This window comes from Balaenoptera acutorostrata, chromosome 5, assembly GCF_949987535.1.
Source record: "Balaenoptera acutorostrata chromosome 5, mBalAcu1.1, whole genome shotgun sequence".
NCBI lineage: Eukaryota > Metazoa > Chordata > Mammalia > Artiodactyla > Balaenopteridae > Balaenoptera > Balaenoptera acutorostrata.
The window spans coordinates 31,675,683-31,696,923 of NC_080068.1; the positions used below are offsets into that span (position 1 = coordinate 31,675,683).

Consider the following 21,241-nt stretch of genomic DNA (forward strand, 5'->3'; position numbering starts at 1 on the left):
AGGCAATCCAAAACCACAAAATACACAGGGATGGTTTAAAAAGAGGGAGAAAAGGAAAAAGGAACAGTAAGCAATTTGAAACAATCCCTACTAAGAAGGGTCTATATTCTACAGGACTGTGTAGAAAACTAACACTTTGAACAAATCAACAAGATCAGTAATTAGGACATGGATTTACTAATAAATTTTTTCAAATGATTGTAAGTGAGAAAAAGGGAAGAGAGCAAACATTTTTTAAAACATACTATGAAGAAAAATTAGGCAGGTATGAATCAAGAATAAATGAATATATAAAAGAATAAATTTTGCAATGAAAATATGTTTATTAAAAAAAATGTTTTAATTCCATGGACAAAATAATACTCTAGAAAGACAGTCAAAGAGAGAATTACTGAATTGAAATATAGCCTTGAGGAATTCTTTCAGAACATCACATTGAGAGATAAAGAAAGAAAAAACCACAACAGAGAAATTTAGAGACACGAAGGGTTTATGAGGCACCAATAAATTTAGGTATAATAAGTTTCCCAAAATTGATAATAGAGGTAATGACAGGCAATAATTGTTCAATATGGCTGAGTATTTTCCACATTTGAAGAAAATTTAAAATGTAAATATAGGCCTTCCCTGGTGGTGCAGTGGTTGAGAATCTGCCTGCTAATGCAGGGTACACGGGTTCGAGCCCTGGTCTGGGAAGATCCCACATGCCGCAGAGCAACTGGGCCCGTGAGCCACAGCTGCGGAGCCTGTGCATCTGGAGCCTGTGCTCCGCAACAAGAGAGGCCACAATAGTGAGAGGCTGGAGCACCGCGATGAAGAGTGGCCCCTGCTTGCCGCAACTAGAGGAAGCCCTCACACAGAAACGAAGAACCAACACAGCCAAAAAAAAATTAATTAATTAATTTTAAAAATAAATAAATAAATAAATAAATAGCACCACAAAATTAAATTTATATATAAAAAAAGTGTAAATATAAAGCCCAGCTAGATTAATGAAAACAAACTACTCCATGGACACATTCTCATGAAATTTCAGAATACAAAGAAAAAGAATCTTATAAGTCTTTGAGAAGAATATTAAAAAGTACCTACAAAGGAATGACAATTACACTTACAGCAGTGAGCTCATCAGCAAAAATGAATGACAGAAGATGATGGAATAAAATCTTCTAAGTACTGGAGGAAAATAACTTGCAATTTCAAATTCTAGATCCAGCTAAATAAAGTATCATTCTAAAGAGAGAGAATTAAAGATATTTTCAGATATTTAAAAAAGTAGGAGAATTTACTACCCACAGAACCTCATTGGAAGAACTACTAAAGCATGCAATTTAACAAGAATAAAACTTAACCCAGAAATAAAAATACCACAAACATTAAAATATTTACCATAGAGTTACTACTTTTTGGTCAAAATATGTAAAAATCTAAAATTCTAAAAGTAAATTCTGTTCAATGAAGAGTTAACTTTCTAAATTTTGTTCCTCATTCAAGAGAATAGAAGTAATGAAAACTTTAGACTCTGATAGAAAAATAGATTTGAGTATGTATGCTAACATTTGTAAAGAAGTTAACATTTGTAAAGGTAATAAACCAGTAGAGGGGAAAGAGTGAACAAAACAAACTTATCAATCCAACAGAAGGCAGATAAGGAGAAAAATAAGCAAAGGAAAAGCATAGGAAACAGAAAACACAAAAAGTTAGAGATCACTCCAAATTCAACAGTCTAAAATGTGATGAAGTGAGAAATCTTTAAACATTAAATTATATATTTGGAAAATAAAATAATCTAAATACATAAATTAAAGACTAAATAAGATTAAGATTACAAAATATTTACAATGAATAACATAAAAGTATTATATGAAAACCTAATAGGATGCAGCTAAAGCATTGTTTAGATGGAAGTTTTAGACAAATGCAATTATTTTAAAAACAAGAGACATTAAAAACAAATTAACTATAGAAGCTATTGAAAGAGAAACAGATTATACCTTAAAAAGGCAGAAATAAGGAAATAAAAGAGACAAGAGGAGACTAAAACAAAATAGAAAAAATAGTCACAAAAGCAATAGAATGTTTCTTAAAAAGACTAATAAAATGAACTGTCTTCTAGCAAGGCATTGATGTGAGTGCTTTACATTACATTAATTTGTTTAATCCTTGCAGGAATAATGATACCTATATGGTAGGTATTATTAAGAGTCGGTACAAATAAACATTAACATAGAAGGGAAAAGGAGAACACGGCTATAAATACAACAGGGATTTTACAAATAGTAGTAAGTTCTGAAGACAATTTTTGCCACTACATTGAAAATTTGTCCATGTCAATTACCAAAAGTAACTTAAGAAGAAAAGAGCTAAATAACCCCATACCTATTTTTAAAAACAGAACTGGCAGTCTAAAACCTCTCCCTCTAAAAAGCTATTAGTAAGCTCAGGCAAGTTTACAGAATCATTTTATTAATTTCTATGTTATATAAAAAGATTTATATAATTAAATTAGGGAGTAGGTTAACAAATTAATGTTAGGAAGCTAATATAATTTTGAAAATAAGACCTGACAGAGAATTCAAGAAAATCTAAAATTATAGATAATCTCATGTGGTAACATAGATGAAAAAGCCCTAAATATAATTTTTATAAATCAAATCCATCAGTGTTAATGTATACCTTGTAACCAAGGGGGATTTATCACAGGAACTCAAGAGTGATTCAACATCAGAAAATACTGCAATGTAATTCACACATTGACAAATTAAAAACTATTTTAAAAAAAAAATATATATATATAAGTAAAACTTAAGAAATATATCCACTCTACATCAATAAGGCAGTGTTGCCCACTATCACGCATCATTCATAGTTATTCATCATTGTACTAAAGTTCCTAGCCCAGGCAAGGCTACCAGAAAAATAAATAAAACATAAGGATTGTTAAAGAGTAAATGAAACAATAATTATTTATATAGAACACATTTGTCAATAAAGAGAATGTACAATAATTTCCAAACAAACAGTAAGAACACATAATAAAGTTTAGCAAAATGATTAGTATAAGATCCATATAGGGCTTCCCTGGTGGCGCAGTGGTTGAGAATCTGCCTACCAATGCAGGGGACACGGGTTCAATCCCTGGTCTGGGAAGATTCCACATGCCGCGGAGCAACTAGGCCCGTGAGCCACAACTACTGAGCTTGCGTGTCTGGAGCCTGTGCTCCGCAAAGGGAGAGGCCGCGACAGTGAGAGGCCCATGCACCGCGATGAAGAGTGGCCCCCACTCGCCACAACTGGAGAAAGCCCTTGAACAGAAACTAAGACCCAACACATCCAAAAATAAATAAATAAATTTAAAATAAATAAATAAATAACAAGGTCCCACCCAAGATCTACTGGATCAGAATCTGCATTTAAAGAAAAAAAAAAAAAAAGATCAGTATATAAAATCAAAAGGAATGTTTATATTTTAATATATTAAATATATAAATCAGCAAAATAACCAATTAAAATTATAATAGAAAACGATACTGATTTTAATAGCAGTGAAAATTATAAAGTACCTAGGAAAATACCTACAAAAATATGTAAGCCCTGTATTCATTTCCTAGGGCTGCCTTAACAAAATAGTAGAAGCTGAGTGGCTTAAACCAACAGAAATTTCTTGTCTCATGGATCTGGAGACTAGAGGTCTAAAATCAAGGTGTTGGCAGGGCTATACTTTCTTTAAACCCTCTAAGGGATCTTTCCTTGCCTCTTCCAGTTTCTGGTAGCCTCAGGGGCTCCTTGATTTGTAGACGCAGGACTCCATCCTTTGCCTCCATCTTAATTGTGGTGCTTTCCCTGCGTGTCTATGTCTTCACATGGTCCATGGCCATCTTCTTATAAAGACCACATATTCTATCAGGGCTCCACTCTCTACCTGTATGACCTCATCTTAACAAATTACATCTGTAACAATCTTATTTGCAAATAAGGTCACATTCTGGGTACTGGGGGTGAAGACTTCATATCTTTTGGAGGACACAATTCAGTGCATAACAATCCCCAAATTCAAATTATTATTTAAGGACAGAGAAGACCTGTATCACTGTCCAAAAGACAAAGACCATCAGGAACACCTGTCTTCAAATTGACCTGTCATCAATTCTACAGATTACTTGACTCAGCAGGGAGAACTGCATGCCATGGGGAACAGTGGGGTATCTCAGTAACATAAGGATGTGTATGGGGAGCTTCTGATAGGATTTGGGCTTGTGTGGATGATTTGGGGAGGGCTTAAGGAAGTGAGGGACTGCTCTGGACTGGAGGATGTGAGGAAACAAAGGTAATTGCTTAACGATTACAGGTTACTGGAGATCTTAACAACTTTAAGAGGTGTGAGGAACAGAGTGGAGCTCATTCTGTAACTGGCAAAGAAGCAACACTCACTCACGTTAGCTGGGAAGGGGATGGGTGGTCATCTTTGTGGCTAACATGGTGCTCTTGTTTTCTTCTGTGTCATTAGGTCATGGTCTTGTTTTAGTCTTACTCCATCAGTCTCAGGGGCCTTATCTGATGGATTCTGTGACATTATATTCACCACCGTCTAACTGTCACAAGCCAGTTAACAGCTAAGAGCTATTAAGGGTACTTTTCCTTATCTTATCTGAATTAGTGATGAAATTTACCATGATTATGAATGAGAATATTATAAAGATGTCAGTTCTACCCAAATTAATTGATAAAACTGCTTTGCAGAATAAAAAGATGTAGTAAGGACTATGGAAAATTAGAAAGTGTTCCTTGATAAAGGCATTAACAGACAATTCTGTTTTCCTTGAAAACAGTGCTGGCTTATAGCTATTGTCCCAGCTTCCAATCTGGTTAGCATTTTCCCCAGATTGTTTTATTTTTTAACAAAGTATTAATTTTAATAATTACGTTAAAAATAAGCCAGAATTAGTTTGGTAACATGCCTCTGTGTATGTCCAGCTTCTATCATAGTTTTCATCTGGTAGTATGTGATCTATATGTGCAGTGAACAGTTTTCATTCAACAGGAGCTTAATTCAGGAAATCAGTCTTCAATAACCCACCTCCCTTTTCCCAAAACTTTTCATAAGTAATACATCTTACGCCTTCCGTTAAAGAACAACATGCAGAATAACCACTAATAAAACGAAGTGTGTACCAACAACAGCAGCTAGAGACAGCAAACTTCTTTTGGTCTCCGGTTACAGTGGGGAATGTATTTTTTTTATTTGAGCATACTTTTACTTACTAAGGACTCTCATCAAGATGGAAGCTCTTACCATTTGTCTTAGGAATAGAAAAGTAAATTAACCTCCATTCATTTATTTTAGCAATATCCTACCTTTTAATAGTATTTTTCCCAGCTTTATTGAGGTATAATTGACTAAAATGTAATATATATAAAGTGTATGACATGATGATTTGATATACAGGCATGCCTTGAAGATATTGCAGGTTTGGTTCCAGACAGCTGCAATAAAACAAATATTGCAATAAAGGTAATCACACGAATTTTTTGGTTTCCCAGTGCATATAAAAGTTAGGTTTCGGGCTTCCCTGGTGGCGCAGTGGTTAAGAATCCTCCTGACAATGCAGGGGACATGAGTTCGAGCCCTGGTCTGGGAGGATCCCACATGCTGCAGAGCAACTAAGCCTGTGTGCCACAACTATTGAGCCTGCGCTCTACAGCCCGTGGGCCACAATTACCTATTTAGAATTTTGTTTCTTTAAGCTTTCTCTTTTTCTTTCCTCTTAGTTGTTTAAAAATACTTTAAAAATGGGGATTTTTTAATTCCTCAATATTCTTGCCATTGAAATAAAAAGAATTACTTCTGAGATGGTAAGTCAGTCTTGCCTTAGTACCATTTTATTATCCTTTCTTTTCTTGATTATTTATATAGAAAAGTCTCCCTCTATTGCTCTGCAAGCATTAATTTTTGATAGACTGCTTCTCAAACTGGAAATAAGCTTTTTTAATATAAAAAGATGATTCTTATCAACATATTACTGAAAATTATTTATTTGACATATTTATTTGAATAACAAAAATAAAACCCAAAGTTCTTCAATTTCTAGAAAGAAAAGCACATATGTAAGAAATAAAAAAGAAAAATGGTTTCCCTTTAAATTGTTGCTAGATGTTTCAGGATTCTTGATGAATTGTACGAGGAAGGGAATTAGCATCAAAATGCTAAAAAACTAAAAAAGACTAGATTATTTTAATACTTTTATAATAAATTATTTTTGCTGGTATTTTTTTATTGAAGTATAGTTGACCTACAATATTATATTAGTTTCAGGTATACCACACAATGGTTTGACATTTATATACTTTACGAAATAATCACCACAATAAGTCTAGTAACCATCTGTCACCATACAAAGTTATTGCAATGTTGTTGACTATATTCCCTATGCTGTACATTACATCCCTGTGACTGATTTATTTTATGGCTGGAAGTTTGTATCTCTTAATCCCTTTAATCTATTTCATCCATTCCTCCACCTCCTTCCCCTCTAGCAACTACCAGTTTGTTCTCTGTATCTATGAGTCTGTTTCTGTTTTGGGTTTTTTGTTGTTGTTCACTTGTTTTGATTTTTAGATTCCACATATAATTGAAATCATATGGTATTTGTCTTTGTCTGACTTATTTTGCTATCATAATACACTCTAGATCCATTCATGTTGTTGCAAAAGGCAAGATTTCATTCTTTTTTATGCCTGAGTAATATTTCATTTTATATATATGATATATATATATGTATATATTAATCCTTTATTGGATATATCATTTGCAAATATGTTTTCCCATTCAGTAAGCTGCCTTTTCATTTTGTTGATGGTTTCCTTTACTGTGCAAAAACTTTTAAGTTTGATATAGTCCTATTTGTTTATTTTTCCTTTTGTTTCCCTTGCTTGAGAAGATGGATCATAAAATATATTGTTAAGATCAATGGAAATTTAGATTGCTTCAATATCTTGACTATTGTGAATAATGCCACAATAAACATAGGGATGCAGATATCTTTTCAAATTAGTGTTTTCACTTCTTTGGATACATACCTAGATGTGGAATTGTAGGGTCATATTGTAGCTGTATTTTTAGTTTTTTGAGGAAACTCCATACTGTTTTTCATGGTGGCTGCAGCAATTTACATTCCCACCAACAGTGTACAAGGGTTTCCTTTTCTCCACAGCCTTACTAACGATTGTTATTTCTTGTCTTTTTGATAATAGCCACTCTGACAGGTGTGAGTTGATATCTCATTGTGGTTTTGATTTGCATCTCCCTGATAATTAGTGATATTGAGCATCTTTTCAAGGCCATCTGTATGTCTTCTTTGGAAAAATGTTTATTCGAGTCCTCTGCTCATTTTTTTAATCTGGTTGCTTTTTTTGATATTGAATTGTATGTGTTCCTTGTATATTTTGGATATTAATCCTTTATTGGATATATCAGTTGCAAATACGTTTTCCCATTCAGTAAGTTGCCTTTTCGTTTTGTTGATGGTTTCCTTTACTGTGCAAAAGCTTTTAAGTTTGATGTAGTCCTATTTGTTTATTTTTCCTTTTGTTTCCCTTGCCTGAGAAGACAGAATCTGTAGGTCTCCTTGGGTAGTGTAGACATTTTAACATTATAAATTCTTCCAGTCCCTGAGCACAGTATATATTGATATTTCTATTTATTTGTATTATCTGCAATTTTATTTCATCAATGTCTTATAGTTTTCAGAGTATAGGTCTTTCACTTCCTTGGTTATTCCATAGTATTTTATTCTTTTTGATGTAATTGTTAATGTGATTGTTTTCTTAACTTCTCTATCTGATCATATTTTATTAGTGTATAAAAAAGCACCAGATTTCTGTATATTAATTTTGCATGCTGCAACTTTACTGAATTCATTGATTAGCTCTAACAGTTTTTTGTGAAATCTGTAGGATTTTCTATATATAGTAGTATCATGTTACCTGCAAATACTGACAGTTTTACATCTTCCTTTCCAACTTGGATGCCTTTATTTCTTTTTCTTATCTGTGTGGCTAGGACTTCCAATACTATATTAATAAAATAACAATAAATGTGGCCAGAGTGGCATCCTTGTCTTAATCCTGATCTTAGAGGAAATGCTTTCAGCTTTTCACTGTTGAGTATGCTGTCAGCTGGCTGCCATCAGCTTCTCAGTGTGCAGGGGGAGTCCCAGCTACCTCCTGCCTCACCAGGAGGCTCTCCAAGATCATTAAATGGGTCTGATCCAGACACCTTTCAAACTGCTGCCTCTGCACTGGGACTTGGAGCAAGTGAGGTGTTATGTGCACCCTTTAAGAGTGGAGTCTTTGTTTCCTAAAGCCCTCTGGCTCTCCTGACCCAAAGCCCCACTGGCTTTCAAAGCCAGACTTTTAAAGGCTTGTCTTACCAGTTCGGGACCCTGGGATGGGGAGCCCGATGTGGGGCATGGACCCCTCGTTCCTTGGAGAGGACCTCCATGGTTATGTTATCCCTCCAGCAGCAAGTCATCATGCTGATGGTCTGGTCTTAAGTAGACCATGTCTACACCCCTCACACCCATTGCATTGTGGCCCCTTCTTTATATCTTTAGTTGTGGAAAATCTTTTCTGCTTGTCTTCAGATCGTTCTTAGAGATAGCTGCTCTATCAGTAGCTGTAATTTTGGTTGGCTATCAGAGGAGGTGAGCTCAAGATCTTCCAACACTGTCATCTTGATCCAGACTCCTTATAAGAATATTTTAAACCAGAATGATGACCATTCAAGTGAAGGCATTTGAAATTTTTCCTGTTCCCTAAAATAACGAGGAGTGCAATTTACTCCCTATGCCTTAAAGTGGCATATTCTCTTTCAGGATGTAAAACTAGACTACACTTCCTAGGCCCCTTGCATTTAGATGGAACCAGGTAACAAATTCTCTGTAGTAGAATGTGAGTAGAAGTGATAGGTTCCAAGTTCAGACTGAAGTAGTTAAGAAGTGGGTATGCTTTCTCCACACTCTCTTTTTTGTCTACTGCCTGGCTGTGAAGACTGCAGTACAGGCCCTAAAGCATGTCAAAGCTATTAAGATGAAAAAAGCCTGAATGTCTAAAAGAGTGCATGGGGCAGTACCTGCTGGCTCACATTGGATTGTGAAGTGAGCAGAAAAGAAGTTATTATTTTAAGCTAATGGGATTTGGGGGATTGTTTTTCAAAGATATTAAGCTACCTGGAAGCATATACTTCTTTGAACATAATATGCTTTGGGAGAAAGCAGTTAATATAAAAATTTGGTCTACCTATTGTTGAAATAGGCCCAAGATAGAGCTGCTGCTACTCAGGGTGCCACATCAGCAAACCAAAATTTAGATAACTTCTGTGTCCCTTACATGCTCCACTTGACCAGAAACACAGTAAATCCCATCAGCCAATCCCCAAACACTTGGCCAACTCTGGGCTCTATACTTATTTTCGTGTTCCTTTTCCCCCAAACAAGGTTGCCTGTGTGGCCCTAGTCAATCAGACATTTTCTATTTTTCTCTTTTTCTGTATTTTTTTATCCTATAAAAGTTTGCTGCCTTCCACCCCATTTTGCAGTTCTCCAAATGGAGACTGTCCACTTCATGAAATCACTTAGATTGCCTTATCATTATTAACACACAGTTTCCGTAATTCACATTTGTGTGAAAGTATACTGCAAATTCTAAAACATCTTGCAAATTTAATATATTTTTGTTATGAACAACATTAATAAAAATATTAATAGTTACAAGAAATTCAGTATTTCAATTTTGTGTTCTAGAATGGAAGTTGGGGAAAGTAATGAATCGACAAGGAAAAATTACCTTAAATCTGAATTTTCTGAAAAGTAGTCCATGTTGCAGGATCATGGAAGTTTGGCTTTCAACTATTCTAATAGCTGCATTTATTTAGAAAAATATTGATTTATAAGAAAATGTAAGACATAAGACATAGATCATTTAATAGATGTAAGAAAGCTAAATCTTGACCTTTTGTTGTTTCTGCTTTCTTTTTCTTAATGCACTTTTATTTAATTTGGCTTAGCTATTTTACAGATTGTATTACTCTAGTCAGAAGCAGCGTTTTAGAACTCAGCTGGGTCACAGGAACTTTCTCACCACTCCATTCTAATTTGCAGTTTTGCTATAATAAAAGCCCTAAATATATTGCTACTGTCTAGACGTTTTATCTGAAACAAGTGTCCTTTGTAGTCTCAGAGGACTTTTCTAATTTATTTCCAGTAAATCAAAGTCTGTGAAGAGCTTCGGTTCTTATTAAGACATACCCTTCACAGTCCAGTGATTGCCAACAGTGGCAAGCCATTGACAGTTCATTTACATATAAGTAATGACTTCCATCAGGTAGTTGGCTCAAAAACACAATGGACATTTAAAGCATATCCAATATTTCTTGTTCTTTGATGAGCACCAACTGCCAATTTTTATATTGAAACTGACTATTGAAAAGTGAAGGCTTTTTTCACTGACCTTACACTGTCTTCTACAGGTCTAGAGTGACATGTCACTGAACTTAATGTAGGATCACACCTCTAAAAGACATTCAGGAGCCCTACTTCAGTTTGCTAAAAAATCAAGAATAGTCAAATCTAGAAAATATGAGACAAGAACAATCACACTTTTTTTTTAAAGGAAAAATAAATTTCTTCTGTGTCCTGCCCCCAATTGTCATAATCATAACTTAATTTTTATATTTTATTGTTATAAGGTAATTTTGATATTGTTTTTATATTAATTGTTTTCTCTTATAAATACATTTGCCATTTGAAATAGTGGCACTCATTACACAACACTCATTAGGAAATCTTGTGTTTTAGTTTATAAATGCATTTCATTATATTCTATGCTTTTGCTCCCAATTCTTTGGAATAGTGAGGGAAGAAATCTAGCCAAATTTTTATCCTAATAATGCTATAAAAAGGAGCAGGCTTCTGATCTGTTACCATGCTGGGACTCAACTCATGTGTGATTTTTTTCCCCTTTATTTAACTGTGCATTTTCCAGCTTTTTTTCAGTACTGAAATAAAATGTTTCTCTTTAAAATCAAGCTCTCTCAATTATCAACTGGGATAATACAGATCATTTAATTTCACAGATAAGCTAACCTCTATATTTTAGCTAGTAATCACCTTTTCCCCCTATCAAATGTTTTACTGCTAGCATTTTCTGAATGGGGTATCAGCATGTTTTTTAGTCCATCTTGGTTCTGGTTTTGGTGAGGCCCTGACTTAACATGATTCTTGTAATTAGCTTTCTAAAGATTTCATTCTAGTACCTTCCATATTTACAGTGCATGAAGTAGTCCGATTTTTTTTTAAACCAAAGTGTCTATTACAGAGGTACTAGATCAGGGCAAGAATTGAGAAAATGGAACACCTGTCATGTAGTTCCTGCCTCTTTATTCATATCAAGTCACTGTGCTGTGCATGGATTCTATTCCCTCTACTATTATTTCTACAATCTCATTCATAGATGGAGGGAGGAAGGGAGGGAGAGAGGGATGAATGCTGGATAGATGGTTGGATGGATGGATGGATGAATGACGGATAGATAAAGTTAAATTCAAGATTCTTTAGAGACTGGTGTTAGCCACTGTGCTTCAAATCTTTTCTGAACTAAGGTAGGTAACTCAGGAATACTATATATTAACTTTCAGTTTTTCACTTTAAAGTGAGCAATAAGATTAGGGAAAACATAATACGATGACTACACTAATAAAATACTTTAAAACACATTTTGAGAAACCATTTCCAAAAAAATGTGAAGTTCTAAAAATAAGAATCTTAACGTTTCTTTATGGCATTTATTGGTACTGGAACAAACCAAATTTAAGTCCAATGAAAGGAATTCTTGATACTATGTGATTTCAACTTCATTACGATAAAACAGATGTCATTTATAAAAAAGGTCCAATGAATGGTTCATCCAAAGATATTTAGTAATTATAGACTGACTTGTTGAAGTTCTTTGGATGTGCAAAGATGCTTGTCCTTTTTTCCTGTTGATACACAATTAATCCATGGCCTACGTTAATCTATGTCTTTGGGTAGATAGGTTCAACTCTTAAGGTAACAACATTGTATTGAAAATACTATTTTACTTCTCATGATGAATACTGTTGTCTCATTTTCCTTTCTCTCATAGATCTGGCCACCAGCTTCCCAACAATCCGGATGTTAGCTCTTTTGAGTATTGGATGTCCACTGACTGTAAGACAATATATATAATTACATTAATAAATTTTAAATTATATGACAGAATGTATCATGCTTTTGAAATAATTTTAAAATATTATAGGAAATCAGTTATGGTTGTTCTAAAGCAAAGATTTGACTTGGGCACATTTCCTTCAGGTGTATTGTGATACATTATATATCATACCATGAGATTCAGCAAGAATTACTGTTGGACCAAAGAGTTGAGAGGAAGGATGGCAGAATCTGGATTCCACCAAAATACAGCATACTTGAAATAAATAAATTAGATGCAACATATGTTTGACCATAAGAACAACAGCATTGAAAAATTTTACATTACAATGGAATCAGTTCTGATACTGATATTCAAATCAATACAAAGCACTATTTTTATAGATGGCTTGTACTTGATTCATCTTTATGTATAAAATGACTTCAAATAAATAAAAGCCATAGATTTACTGCAGACACCATTTTAGACAGTACTAATTTACAGATATGGTCATATATTTTGCCGTTTAAAACCTATTGTTGTTATTAAACAAAAACATAACCAACTACCAAAAAACAGTTAAAGTTGTGAGAAGAACAATCCTCATTACTAATAGAAAATGAATGACTTGATGTGTTGTAAAAGGAGAAGCCGGGCATTGTTGTTTTCATGTGTATCTATATTGCCATTAGATAAAGAGCAAGGCTTATAATAACAAAACTAAATTAGACTGCATTCAGAGTATTTATGAAATAATTAGTATTAGTAATTATCATTGCAGGTGTAATCACAGGGAAAGGCAATCACCAATTGGTGTCCCAATATAGTAGTTATACAAGATAAGTGTGTTAGTTCTAAAGGTGAGATCTTAGGACTAAATGATTTACTACTGCAATTTTTTTGATAATATGAAATACCAACCATGTATTTCATCAGGCAGAGAATAGCTGAAATACAGGTGAAATACTCAAAGTAGGTAAAATAGAAGAAAAAGTGAATATAATGGTCCAAGCTCTTGTTCTTATACATTTGTGAGTGAATCCAAATTTAATACTCAATCTTAGTTTCCTTATTTTTGAAACAGGGACAATATCTATCCTGTCTGGTTGTTAAAAGGATCCAAAAACATATGTCAAGAGATATATGTGTAAGAATAATGTATTAATATTGACCCATCAATTATAAAATATACCACACTAATGCAAGGTGTTAATAATAGGGAACAGGAGGAAGGGGGTCACAGGTGAGAGGGTATATGGGAACACCCTATACTTTCCACTAGCATTTCTGTAAACCTAAAATTCCTCAAAAACATAAAGTCTATTAGTTAAAAATAAAGATATGTGTCTGACAATTCATTAAGTATTCAAAATATAGTTGCTGTATTATTATTATTTACACTATGACGTTATAATATATGTAGACTTTATAAAGAAATTACACTAATAATTGTGTGAGATAATAGCAAATGTATATATATTGGTCTCTGTCCCCAGTTCCTGGCACAGAACTCTTAAAACGCTTACAATTTCCTAAGTGATAACAGCACTGGGAGCATCTTTTGTTCTAATGAGGTGACTCTGGGTGGGCTCCTGGATGGGGGCTGGTCACCAGAAAGACCAAGCCATGATTAAAAGCTTGGAACTTTTAGCCCCCTCCCCCCAACACTTCTCCAGGGAGGGACAGGGGCTGGAAATGGAGTTAATGGTCCACCATGCCTATGTGATAAAGCCTCCATAAAAATCCCAGCGGTACGGGGTTTAGAAAGCTTCCAGGCGGATGAAAACATCCTTGGACTGGAAGGGTGATGCCACAGGGACAGAAAACAGAAGTACAGGACTCGCCCAGATCTCACCCTACTTATCTCTTCAACTGGCTATTCGTTGGTATCCTTTATCTTATCCTTTAATAAACTGATAAATATAAGTAAGTGTTTCCCTGAGTTCTGTGAGCTTCTCTAGCAAATTGATAAAACCTGAGGAGGGGGTTATAGGAACCTCTGATTTGTAGCCAAGTTGGACACAAGTTGCGGGTAACTTGATAACCTACTACTTTTAATTGGCATCTGAAGTGGGGGACAGTCTCCTGGGATGGAGCACTTAACCTGAGAGATCTGATTGGGATCTGATGCTCTCTCCAGGTGGATTGTGTCAGAATTGAGTAAAATTGTAGGACACTCAGCTAGTGTCAGAGAATTGCTTGCTTGTTGACGTGGGAAAAAACAAAACTCACACATTGGAATTGGTGACCAGAATCTCACTTGGTGACCAGAAGTGGGCCTGGGAGCAGAATCCTAAATTGTATAATATATAATTTCATAAATATTTCAATTAAATAAAGGATCATTAATTTTAGGAAGGATAAAAATGTAAGTATACATGATATATTTTTAATCCTTCAAAGTAAATATTCTCGACCTTCATTTTTGTCATATGGCAGAACAGATTCAGAGAACAATCTTTTTGATTAAAACAACTCAAATCCTGAATAAAATATTAAGTGTATTTTAACTGCATTGCTAAACTGGCAGAGAAGGAAGAAAATGCAAAGGCAAAAAAAAAAAAAAAAGTAAAATCAGTAACCTTAGTGAATATTTGAGTGCTAAAGCCAGTTTTTTTTTTTTTTTTTTTTCTGAGGTTTTCTGCTGAGTCCTGGATATCTGAGCTTCAGCCTTGTGAGGGGAGTGGGGTCAGGAGGTAAAACATAAGGTTCACTCAAAATGGGAAGCCCGGCATGAGACCACAATGGAGTGCGGGGCCCCAGAGGGCTACACATCAGAGTAGGTGGGATAATATCACAAAATAAAGAGAGAGAGAGAGAAGGGCAGGGAAATGAAGGCAAGGGAAGAGAAGAGAAAACTTCAAAGAAGGGGACAGCAAGGAACCTTTCCCTTTTCCATGAGGCTGGGTAGATGGAGCAAAGCCTCAAAGCTCCCATCATTTGATGGCCTGGTTCATGTCACCTGTGTGGTCCAAAATACCTTAAATAAACTTAGAGTTTGTTGGGCCCCAAGAACAAATGAAAAAACCTCTCTAGAGGAAAACAACTTCAACCAAGGTCTTTAAAATATGTCATAGAAACATATTTTATTAAACCCTTATATGTTACAATCAGGTTTAAATAGAAAAGCAGGTTACAAAGCAGTATCTACAGTGTGATCCCAGTTTTTAAAAAAGTTATATGCATAGGAAACCATGTACAGTATTAAATACCAAAATATTCAGTGGTTGGAATTATAATTTAGCTTTAGTTCTTTTCGCTTATCCATATTTTTGACAGAAGATATTATTTATATAAAATAACAATATTAGAGATGTTCAAGTTTCTAGGTTGGAATATATGGTAGAAAGTCATTTTTATTGTAGATAATGAATAATCAAAAGTTAGATCTTGTTGATATTCAATAATTTGAATAAATGATTTCAACTTGGGAAAATAATCAAATAAAAATAGATAATATGGTTAATATTCATTTAATAGGCTGTACTTTCAGGAAAGGGGTACTAAATTTTCCTCAAAGGCTCAAAGTAAGCTTTTGTCCTCTGTTTTCTTTTAAACCATCTCTATGTTTTTATGTTCACAAGTCTATTTTATGATTTTTCATGCCATTTCCATGACACACTCAAGGTTATATACTGTATTATTCTACACTATTGGCTACTTCCTGTCAGTGCTTCACAATGAATCTTTGTAGAGCAACTTGGAAAGAAAACAAACGCAGACTGTGTTAGAACATAAACTACACATTTAGGTCGTTGAATAGTGTTAGAACATAAAATACACATTTAGGTCGTTGAGTATCTATTGAGTCCTACTTGTTCAGGTTCTTGCTAAGGGCTATGAGGTGATATAAAAGGCATTAGCTGAGACCTTTCTGGGTCTTCATTTCCTAATCCAGAAACAATAAAAAAAAAACAACAATTGTCATTATTATGCTACTCATAGACATTTAGTTTAAAAAATGAAAGTATCTACCTAACGCGATACAATGGCCCTGCCCACCAGAAGATTATCATAGTCAATACAAAGCAAAAATATAGTCCTAGATGACAAACAATTAAGGACATATTTAAGTAGTTACATTTGATGCTCATATGTTGCAGGGGTCCAAATTTGAACCCAAGTTTTGTGCATCTGAGTATTTCAAACAGAGGTATGTCCACGAAGACTGGCAGAATAAATCGTCTAGGGATCTCTCTGCAAAGAAAGACCAAGAAATCTTCTTGAGGAAAAAAATTCTTAATATGAGAAAAGTGAGCTGAATATTTTCATCTTGGTCCAATAAGATGGTGGCTGTTGGCAGGGATGAGTGGTTTCATGTGCTCTGAGCTGCCTCTTGCTAAGATGATTTTGCCTTGACTCTGCACTCCCTTCTTCTCTACCCTCTCACCCCCGCAAAGAGATTCTGGCCTATAGCTTTGTGAAAGGAAGACTCAAATGAGAAAATGATGGCTGAAAAAAGCTATTTTCCTATACCATGTTCTCGGGATACTGAGAGAACAGGGTATCAGTGCTCTGAGATTAAGGGAACTGGGTTACAAAGACCAGGAGAGCGATGGGCTTTTCCCTTCAGCAGGTTGGCTTAGACCCATGTGGAATCCACACACCATGGCCTGGACAGGTGCTAGTGGCAATAGCAGCAGCAAGACACCTCCATCAGGCTTCCTGAGCTTTGGAGTGACAGCAGCAGACAGCACTGCAAGGGGGTGGGTGGGAGGGGGGCGGAATTTCCATGTTGCAGCTTAGAATGGTGTATTTATGAGCACAAGTGAGATATCCTAGCAGAATTTCTAGAAATAACTGCAGCTACAGGGATTGCTTTCAAAGAGACCAGAAGTTGCATAAGAGTAGGTAGAAAATTCTATGTGCCACTATTTTTGTGACTATGTATGTAGTTGGATATTGTTTTGAAATATTAAAGGTTTGCTTCCCACTCCTCACTATTCCTCGCTCCTAACTCTGCCATTCAAGCAATAGTAATGGATTCCTTGAGGCTGACTGAAAATAATCACCTCATTTCTGATGCATATCAATTTTGAAATAAGGAAAAAATTACAAAAGCTAATAAATATTCTATCCTTGAGTTTTTAAATAATCAGCTCTCTCTTTTGTAATCTGTAAAAAAATGGAAAACATATAGTTATTTCATAACCATAGCTATTTAAAATGAGATGAATAATTTTGTGTCATTCCATATATACATTACCCTCAAGCAGAAAAATCCTAGAACATAGAATACAACGGCATTTCAAGAAGGAGGTTTTCAAACATAAAGCAATAGCAATATTTTCTAAAGGAAGACTTCTACTTGGAAGAGTATGGCTTTGCTCAGAATGTACAACATTTTGGGGATTCAAGAAACTGGAATCTGAAGAACTTAGCACATGGAGCCATGTGGTAAGGAAGACTGTGTGATGACAATGAGAACCCTCTCCAACTTGCAGAATTGGACTAACAGACTGCTGGAGGAATGAAAGAGGAAATATTGATGAACTCTTGAGAAAGGGCCAGGCACCCTATGCCCTTGTATCTTGCCCTGGGGGACCAGAGAATGGGAAACCTCAATGATAGAAAGCACATATAGGTTGTGGAAAAATCTGGGAGTAAAGGGGTTTTGTTGAAGGGGGCTGCAAACCCCTTAGAAAATGCCATGTGGCCCATATGGCGCTGCAGCAATAGCTATGGGCAGTGTCTAGGTGATGGCTCTGCAGCCTTACAGAACAAATCACAGCCCGATGCGATGTGAAGAGAGCTACTGAGATTCAGAGCATCCCAAGGGGATGTGGGAATTCTGAGAAGGCTGTCTGACTGAAGGATGCCCAAGGTCAGGATAGGGAGCAAACTGAGTATATGAACTTCACTACTGGGGCTGTGGCAGATATTAAAACTGCAGGCCAGTGAATGGCTCCCAGGGTCCAGATGGCATGATTCACACCACAGGTGGCCAGCAAAGAGAAGAAATTACATTGAGAATGTCTCTCACAAGATGAAGGAAATGAGAGAGCAGGCCTGTTATAAATGGGCTCCTGACACAAAGTAAGTAGGAATATAGGACAAAGTTAGAGGGTACACATAAACAGTTAAGAGTAGCATAGAAACACAAAAGATAGGAAAGGAGCTTATAGAATATAGAGATGAAAGAAATCAGTCTGGTTACTAATAGGGAAATGTTTTCCATGTGAAAGACTTGACTCTACATACTGTGCAACCAGGAAATACAAATTTCATCGAAAGTGATAACTCACTGAATGGGGTGGGGGGAAAAGAAGCTTACCTAAGTAACTATGCAAAACAGTGTTTTGACTGGAAACTGTAGGCTAAAGACAAAATGCAGATGGACAGACACAGAAGGATAGATACTGAAATAATTATAACTATGTGTACAAACAGGGGTTTGTATTCATATATATATATTTCCTAGAGCTGTCCGCTGAGAGAGCCTGGGAATAGTGATACCTCAGTAGCAATGAGCACATCTAGTGCTCAGATTTTGCATTCTGAAGACTATTCTCCAATAAAAGGAACCAAGACTCCTTGCAGAAATGGTTGGTTCTCTAGGACTAGGGCAGATAATACAAGATGAGTCTGCAGAATCTTGCAGTGCCAAAGGAAGCATTCAAAAACCGAAAGGGTAAAGGAACGTTAAAGAGACTCAGGAACCAACCTGAAAAAGCTCCCAATGTCTAATGCTGGAACAATTTGAGGAACAACAACAGAATAATGTAGTTTTAGATTATAACTCATAGTAGGAAAGAAATATATATAAGTACATATTGATGTAAATAAATGATTGAATAAACAAAAGGGGAGAAAATGTCTAATAATTCTTAATAATTTATGTCGATACTCCCACCTTCAGGAAAAAAAGTTTAATTCCTCCACTCCTCCCCATTCCCTCCCCCAGTGTGAGCTGGACTTAGATATATGCTTTCAAAAAATAGGTTGCAGAAGGTGGGTGGGAGGAAAGTTACTCTATAGTGAGTGGAGAAACCTGACAAATACTACCTTGGCCAGGTGATTAAGGTTAATATCACTGGGGATAAGTCATATTGATAGCATGTTCCTGCTGATATGATGTGGTGAGGAGGGCACTTCACCTCTAATATTCTTTCAAAAAATGTATAATCTCAACATTAAAAAAAACAATAACAATGAGAATAACAGCTGTCATTTAATGTACATTCATTCTGTGCCAGGCACTGTGCTGAGCACTTTACTTACCTTACTTTCTCTTTCCACCAATACCTGATGCTATCATTATTATTATTATAGGAAACTAAGACTCATATCAGTGACATGTTTCATTGGGCTATAAGTAATTCTCGATCTACATATGGACTGCAGAACCTTTTATAACAACTCATTGGAAACCATAGCACTCTATATATATCACTTATTTTTAAAGCAGGTCTAAGTTACATTATATTATTGCTTCTTTTTTTTATACATTTGCCCTGTATCTTCAAAATATCAATAATTCACTTCTTTGTCTCAGTGCACTAATCTCTATGAGTGTGTCTTGCAGATAGATGAGTGTTCAATAAATAATTTTGATAATGCTTATTTTTGTTTTATAAAAATGACATCATACCATGCATATTTTGCTTTCTTCACTCAAGAAGGATTAATTCATGGAAATTCCTTCAAGCTAACTAGTATAGCTCTAATTCATTATTTTAAGTGGTACATAGTATTTTGTGATATGAATAGACCATAATATTCCTCTACTGATTAATGTTTACTTTGTTTCTCAGTTTTTCCAAAGAAAAATAATGCTAAAATAAGCATGTTTGTTTATTAGGTAGTAGTTTTATTTCCTTGTGATAGATTCTCAAGATGGAGTGCAGAAACACAAGTATACACATTTTAAATTTTAATTGATATTGTCAAGGTGCTTTCTAAAACACTGTAAAATTCATATTTCTACCAGCAATGTGTGACGGTACTTCTTTGCTCCTATCCCAGCCAACAATAGCAATTATTTGGTTTTGTTTTAATTTTGGCCAATCTAAAAGCTGCTAATCTACTGAGTTTCCTCATCCACTAGTGACTTTGAGCATCATTGCATATATCCAATAGCTGTTGGATTCTTGTTTTGTGAATGGTTTCTCTACATTTTTTGTCTATTTTGCTATGATTGTTCCCTTGTTCCGATTTTAAATAGCTCACTGTGTTAAACCTCTGTCTTCAAAAACGCAATTCCACTCCAAATCAAATCTATTTTTAATTTATTTTTGAATTTTTGAATTTTATTTTATTTATTTTTTATACAGCAAGTTGTTATTAGTTATCTATTTTATACACATCAGTGTATACATGTCAATCCCAATCTCCCAATTCATCCCACCACCACCACCCCTCCACCACTCTTCCCCCCCTTGGTGTCCATACGTTTGTTCTCTGCATCTGTGTCTCTATTTATGCCTTGCAAACTGGTTCATCTGTACCATTTTTCTGGGTTCCACATATATGCATTAATATATGATATTTGTTTTTCTCTTTCTGACTTACTTCACTCTGTATGACAGTCTCTAGATCCATCCATGTCTCTACAAATGACCCAATTTCATCCCTTTTTATGGCTGAGTAATACTCCATTGTATATATGTACCACATCTTCTTTATCCATTCGTCTGTCGATGGGCATTTAGGTTGCTTCCATGACCTGGCTATTGTAAATAGTGCTGCAATGAACATTGGGGTGCATGTGTCTTTTTGAATCCAAATCAATTTTTTAAATAAATTTGCTTATGATATTTTTTCATAGAAAAGTTTTGAAAGTTTTATATATAAGCAAGGTCATTTTTCTTTTCTTTTGTATTCTTTTTGATTACTATCTTTCCTGCTCCTACTTTAAATATGTAGTTCTCTAGATTTCCTCTCAGATTTATTTAGTTAGTTAGTTACTTACTTACTTACTTACTTATATACCTATTTATTTATTTAGATGGTTGTTCAGCTTTCTCAACTGCCTCTTTTAGTATCTATTGATATTATCATATGATTTTTTTCTCCC

At 35.1% G+C, this 21,241-nt stretch overlaps 1 protein-coding gene across 1 annotated transcript in view; it reads right to left on the minus strand.

Moving 5' to 3' along the window:
• Positions 1-12,127: 12,127 nt before the first annotated feature.
• Positions 12,128-21,241, minus strand: part of IQCM (IQ motif containing M) — a 352,356-nt gene continuing 343,242 nt past the window's right edge. Inside the window, 1 exon segment of the mRNA XM_028168309.2 lies at positions 12,128-12,243. Within this exon segment, the coding sequence (XP_028024110.2) occupies positions 12,128-12,243 (116 nt within the window).